General features: G+C 39.3%; 1 protein-coding gene across 1 annotated transcript; it reads left to right on the forward strand.

Annotated features, from left to right (window-relative positions):
• Positions 1–641: 641 nt before the first annotated feature.
• On the forward strand, positions 642–6976 carry cbln1 (cerebellin 1 precursor). The gene is made up of 4 exons (XM_046863806.1): positions 642–1574; positions 1687–2037; positions 2514–2633; positions 5722–6976. Exons 1-4 carry the CDS (start codon positions 1053–1055, stop codon positions 5917–5919), a joined length of 1191 nt encoding a protein of 396 aa, XP_046719762.1. The 5' UTR covers positions 642–1052; the 3' UTR covers positions 5920–6976.
• Positions 6977–7302: the final 326 nt, after the last annotated feature.

The raw sequence follows: 7302 nt of genomic DNA on the forward strand, positions 1-7302 counted from the left end.
GTTGTGAAAAGAACATAACCTCTGAGGTTAAGTGCATTCATTTCCAAACTCCTCCAGTTTCCCCTGTATCGCTTAGGTTTGCCTTGTTTCACATCACTAGAACAAATCAGAGCCATTTGAGGTCTATGCTGGACTCTGTGATGTCCTAGTGATCTTACTCACCTCAGAGAGCATGAAATAAATGAAAGAAGGATAAACCGCATTGTCTGCTGCATTTTTTTAGCTCGCCCCATTTGTTTGTCATCCACTGTTAATTAAAACAAATAATTGAATTAACTGGTTTTAAAAATCCCCCTGAGGTCCTGAGTGTTTTAGTGGTAAATCACTCCTCAGCTTTCACTAAGATGTCTTCCAGTGTCTTTAATTAACTCCTCAGCTTATGTATTTTCCTACATGCTTTGTTGCTGCTGCTGCTGTTTCTTCCAAATGTCAAGACAGTCCATTGTTCTGTTTAACTTGCCACGTCTTCCTTTCCCCCCTGAAACCCGCTCAGTGATCTCATTTATTAAATGTCATGTAAGGAAGCGCTGGCGCAGAACGCGCGTTGTCAACTCGTGAAGCGCGCGGGCCTTCCGTAGGCGGAAGCGCACTTACAGGTACGGCCTGAAACGCCAGAGCGATTCCGTCATCTTGCCCAAACCGCAGGCAGAATAACTGTAAGCAATAGGTCGCGTTTATTAACGTATAGAGACAGCGCTATGGTGGGTTGCCAGCTCCGATTCTGTAAAACGACGTACTGATTCGAAGGTGATACACGTGTCCGTGAGTCCTGCCATACCGCGCGCACAGTCAGTCATGTTTCTCAGTACTTTTCGTGGCCCGTGCATGCGTGGCCAATCGACGGCATTATTTTGCGGAATGATTTTTCACTGAGGCGAAGAACTTATTTCTTGTAGACCCTTGCGCGAAAATGGAAACGAATGCAAGTATATTGCATAAGTCAACCGCGTGCACGAGCCATAAAAAAGTTCTTGCGCGTTCTTGGAGTCATTGATTAACACTACCATTAGTTGCCGCCCTATAATCCATTAGAACGCGACATACAAAGACTAATGACCTCTTTGTTCGCGCGCCATGGTCACTGTTTTTTTTATTTTATTTATTTTATTTTTTTAGGAACTGCACATCCTTCTCTCTCTCTCTCTCTCTCTCTCTCTCTCTCTCGAATCTCAAGCATCCGCAAGCCCACCTGTTCTTCTTCTTTCTCTTCTTCTTCTTCTTCTTCTTCTTCTTCTTCAGAAAGGGGGCGGTGCTCGTGTGGACGTCACATGGCCGTCAAATCGCCACGCGCCGCGATTGGCGGCGAGCAGACGAGCTCGTGGGCACGGCGGGGAGCCGCGCGGAAAGGGGGCGTGTTGCGAAGGGGGGCGCGCGCGCTCGCCAGCCTTTGTGCATCACTTCCAATATCTCACGCGTCAATAATTGAGCGCGCGAGCAGACGGAAGCCCTTGCGCTATGCGCTCAGCCGCGTGCCGACTAGACGAGGGCCTCGCTGCGTTCACCGCCGCCTCAAGACTCGCGCACGGGAACAACACGAAGGAGAAAAGGATCTAGAGACAGAAAAACTCACCGAGGTTTCGGAGAACAGATTAAAAATCTTTGAAAAACACTACATTTTTTAATAATAACAATTATTATTATAAATAAGTTATTTTTGGACATCCTGGAGAACGCTTTGTTTTGTAGTTCGAGAGGAAAGAAAAACCTGGAGACGGCTACGACTTTGTGAGTGCCCTGAAGCAGGAGAGAAGTGCTGAGGAGACTGTGAGGCTGAAGTTGACAGTGATGCTGGTGTTTGTGCTGTGCGCGCTGGCGTTGGGTTGCCTCGCGAGCGCGCAGAACGAGACGGAGCCCATCGTTTTGGAAGGAAAATGTCTGGTCGTGTGCGACTCAAACCCAACTTCAGACCCCACCGGCACTGCGCTCGGGATTTCCGTGCGCTCCGGAACCGCCAAAGTCGCATTCTCCGCAGTCAGGAACACCAACCTCGAGCCGTCCGAGATGAGTAACCGGACAATGGTCATCTACTTTGATCAGGTAACTTGATAAAACGTGCAATACAAAACGGGGGGATTAATGAGGGGCTGTTCTGACACCAATGCATGGTTTAAGAAGCTGCTCCTAAGAAGCTGCTCTCATGTTCCTTAAGTTAAAATATGTTTATGATAAAATATATTTTTTTCTATTTTTTTTAAGTCTATTAAAAGTACCGAGTGTGCAAAAATGGATTAAAAGCGCGTTCGATTCTCATTGAATTCTATTCGGATTTGATTCTGGACAAAACACCTGTTCTCTCATCGGCACATAAAACCCCGTCCCCAAGGCCACAACAGGCACCAACTTCAGTTTCATGCGTAATGCTCGCATTTATTTTGTACCTGAAATAGAATGACATCAAAAAATTCTATTTCTACTTTTGTTCTGATTATTTTTGATATATTTATTTATTTATTTTTGATCGAGATCGCAACGAGACTTCACTTCCTTCACTGCGCGTCCGTTTTCCTTTCCAGGTTCTCGTGAACGTCGGCAGAAGTTTCGACGAAGATAGAAGTCATTTCTTCGCCCCGCGTAAAGGGATTTACAGTTTTAATTTCCACGTCGTGAAGGTTTACAACCGGCAAACTATCCAGGTCAGTGGTGTTCTTTGAGCGCGTCTGTCTGTGTATACGCGTGTGCGCGCGCGTCTGTGTGTGTCTGTGTGTGTGTGTGTGGGCGGGGGGTTCGAGAATGAGAGTTTGGTGTAATCTGACACCAATGCAAACGAATATAAAAGTAAATATGTATCAATGTTTATTATGACACTGTTCAGGCGGACTGCTCCAGCACTGTTCCAGTCTCATTATTACATTTAATCCTGGCTTTAAGCACATAAGTGGACCATTGATGACTCCCACACTTGTGTAGTGCTTATGTATGTCAATGCATGTTAGCACATCGATGATGTGCAGCCATTTGGGATTTGTCAAGATCAGAATGGTTACTGTAAAATACCAAGAGCGTGCTGTGTACTAACAATGTGTGAATTTCACATACTTTCAAAAAAATATATAAGTAAAAGAAAAAAAAAATTCTTAAAAAAAATCAGGAAATATTTCACCCACTCTGTTCTATTACACTAATCAGACTGTGATTTGAAACTATGACTAATTTAAACATATAATGATGTTTTGCATTATTAAATTCTAAATATTAGAACAATTCCCCCAAAATACAAAAAAACGTAAATGGGCCAAACGACTGATTTTATGAAGCGAGAAAAACAAACAACAAATTGTTTTAAAATTTACTAAGCACATCCCACAAACAGTGCACAGTGGAAGTAATTATGAAATAAAAATGTTTTATTGAAAAATAAAACGTTTATTTTAAATGTTTAAAAAACCTTCTATGCATTTTTTATGCATATTCTGTACCTCAATAACAGTTCTTTAATCATTTAAATATAATTATTCATAATGCATGTATTTGGAGTATTTAGATTTTTTCCCCCATTAGTAATCAAAACAAATATAAGGCTAACTAACTGCATAGCTGTGAAAGCAAAACATAGGACACAATGCGATGTATATTTTAGATTTGAGATTTGAATTTATTCATCCTTGGTTGAATCCTTGGTTGAATTATGCACATGCATAAATCCATGAATTAATCAAATATACTATAAAAAAGAACAGGTTATTAGACTGTAGGTTTCGTTGTTGCTAGGGTGGTAGCCTTATCTTTTGCTCCTTTTTAAGACTTTCACCTGGAAACAGGAATTAAGCTTTTTTTAAAAAGCTATACAAGATAAATATACCCCAATTATATAACTTAAATCGTTTTTGTTTTTTGTTCGAAATAGATATTAAAGGTACAAATTGTGTTAAGGGTTTTACCCCAGTAAAAAACTATGGGGCAGCTTATTATGCTTTTTTCAAGAAGTGTATCTATAATCCTGAAGCATAAAAGCTACAGTGACCACTAAGCTTTTAAGCAAGTCAGTGGTTAAAAGCTCTCCTGACATCCAGCCACAGTGAATTACAACATGCCTACAATGTACAAACCTAATTGTATGGATTGCTTATAAATAAATAATTTACACCATTCCTTTTTTTTAAAGCCTATTGCACGATCTTTTTCATATTTAATTTTACCTGACAAATGTTAATTGGCTGTTAAAGCAAGAGCATACCAATAAAAAGCACTGAATGCATGTTATATAGTGTTTAAAGTGTGTTATATACTAGACTCTGCAGTCATTTTAAACACTACTGGGCTTTTTGCTATTTTATTTATAGTTATTGGCAAACAGAGGATGCCTTTTGAAAAGGTGTGAAACCATGCCAAAGGCATGATTGTATAACAAGTTAACCAACTGCAATCTTTATCGATTTCGTAGTTAAAAATGTCTGTGCACCTGTAAGTGTAATAGTCTAAATGCAAAAGTATTTTTTAACAACTGCAATTAAAATATAACAAATAGATGTGGCCCAAAGGTTTTTACATTTTCGAATGTAAGCTTTCCGCTTAAATCTGATTTAATGTGGCTGTCAACATGCAAATCCCAGAATACAATACCAAATGGTAATGTTCCACTCTTGGGTAAGAGAAAGATTATTTTTGCATCAACAGTATTCACCTATACAGGGAAGCCTGGTCAAAGCCATGTGGACTACAAACATACCTGGTTCTAAAATAAATATTGTTTTCATTTGTTTATTGTAATTTTATCCATCATAGATGACAAATGGAGATCATTCATAGAATTAGTTTTCAAAGACCTATCTGCCAATGAAACATTTGATGTGGAAAGAAACTTTAAAACTTAAATGTTTAAATGGAACTTAAAGAATTTAAATAGACCATATAAAAAACATTCTTTGTAAGTGGACTGGTAGTGCTACAACACTTTCTCCTGTCAGTCATTAAACTTGTCTGAACAGTAAGAGAAAATCACTGAGGTGATTGGGTAGGTGTAGGCCAGTGTCACCATGTTGCTGTAGTCCATACCGGAACTGTCTGTTCTGTTTTCTGCTACATTAGTCTAAGGGTGATGGCCCAATCAGTAGACTTCTGTCCATATTCCCTCTCCTAATTGGGTGCTTTAGCGTTAATAAAGTGACTTGAATGGACCTGACAGCATGCTTCATTCACCCCTCCATTTGCTCTGTCATGTAATTGCTGCTGATGGGAACAATCGACTGCATGTGTTTTTGCCAGCAAGGATCGCACTGACTGTTTCATATGTGTCTTTAAACTTTGGTGCACGTTCTAGTCAGTCACAGTTATGTCATGACGAATTCTCTATTAATAGATCTATGATTGTGCTAAATGATAGATCTGTATGATTGTGGCAAAAGACATCTGATATACATTTTATACACACATAGGTCTGATCACTGAGTTGGTTCTTTGACTCGGCTACAGAACACAATTACCCACAAAACGCTTAGTTCGCTCCTTATGGCCTATAAAATAAGCTTTAAACATCTTTTGGTGAATAATAGCTTCTAATACCAAGGCATTCGGCGGCTTTTAAGACGTGTTATAGAACAAAGACCTGAAAGAGAGTCAATCTGGAATGTAATTTTATGTTTGGTCTAGAATTCAGCTATAAATACCTTACATTCAGTTGTGTAGTTTTAGTATATGGTAGGTTATATATAAAGACCACAAAAGCTTTATAATTTTCTTTTCATATATTAAGTGCCTTGTCTATAACCTGTGTCCTTGTTGCAGGTGAGCCTCATGCACAATGGGTGGCCTGTGATTTCAGCCTTTGCTGGAGACCAGGACGTGACACGCGAGGCTGCCAGTAATGGTGTTCTGATCCAAATGGAGAAAGGCGATCGTGCCTACCTCAAGCTAGAGCGGGGCAACCTGATGGGTGGCTGGAAGTACTCCACCTTCTCTGGCTTCCTGGTCTTCCCTCTGTAGATGAGGGTCTCATCATGTAGGGACTATTGTTCTTCAGCTCACCAGCTTGTGGGACTGTGGCGATAGAGTGAGAGAAAGAGATGATGAGGCGAAGTAGGAGTGTGTGTGACAAAGAGAAATATATATATAAATATAAGGAAGGAATTTGAAAAGAGAATTAGTATGGCTAGCTCTTTGACATGCTCGCTCCGCTGCTTGCCTACAGCTCTGGACAGCCAAAACCTTTTTTTTTTTTTTATTGTGATAATTACAATAATTAACAATTAAACAATAAAATTATAGAGGCTATTGCCTTTCTCCTCATATATCTCTTTATTTAACCTTCCATATAACATGAAGAATGTCTATCATCAGACGTTTAAGGAATGTCTGTCATCAAACTCAAGGCACAAAATCATCCAGGCCCATTATGTCATATTGGCAATTTCTTAAACGTAATCCTCATATACATATATTTCTTGTCTTTCTCTCCTTAAAATATCGCAAGCGGCAATCTCAGTTGTACAAGCATAATGCTGTTCCCTTCAGTCTTAACTGGAAGTTTTGCTCTTTTTTGGCTCTGCTATTTGTCCTTAAAACTGGAGGACGCGTTTCACTCTGTTATGCCTGGAGAGTACACGAACTCCTCAAAGAGACTCTACCTGTATACTGGATATATACAGATATATAAAATTCTTCAAATTTCTATATGATATACTCTATGACTATCTGAACCTTATTATGTATTTCTGTATTTTAATGTTAATAATAGTGGTTTTGTGAGTGTGTATGGGTGTGCGTATGTGTGCGTGCTGTGTGTGTGTGAGTGTGTGTGTCATAATGCTGCAGCCAAGCTACCAATGCTTCTTGTTTTCATTTCAGAAATGTGGCTACACTTAAGCTATATCAGAAGTACTATAAAGTAATTTTATTATTATTATTGACTGTAAGATATGTGTGAATATTAAGAAACCATTTCTTTTACTCATCAATTAACAAATTAAATTATTGTTTTTATTTTTATTTTTTATTTGCTTTGATCCAATAAAAATTAAATGGTCATTTTTATTTTTCCTAATCTGATTCTCAGTCTCAAAATGTGACTCAGTTGTTTCTCTAAACAAGTAATGAGCTTGTTACTCACATTAGGACATGTGTGAGATGTGTGTGTATGTGTGTGTGCAAATGAGACAGTGACACTTTGTTGTTCTCTGGCTTTCTCTACTCACAGTGATACAACGTTTTCTTTCTCTCTCTCTCTCTCTCTCTCTCTCTCTCTCTCTCTCTCTCTCTCTCTCTCTCTCTCTCTCTCTCTCTCTCTCTCTTTCTCTGTCAAGCAGGTGATAGATTTTTACTCACCCCTTCCTTTGCTGTGCTCAAGACACTCAAGACATTAATGAGTTC

The sequence above is a fragment of the Silurus meridionalis genome, chromosome 13, assembly GCF_014805685.1.
Source record: "Silurus meridionalis isolate SWU-2019-XX chromosome 13, ASM1480568v1, whole genome shotgun sequence".
In the NCBI taxonomy this organism is placed as follows: Eukaryota; Metazoa; Chordata; class Actinopteri; order Siluriformes; family Siluridae; genus Silurus; species Silurus meridionalis.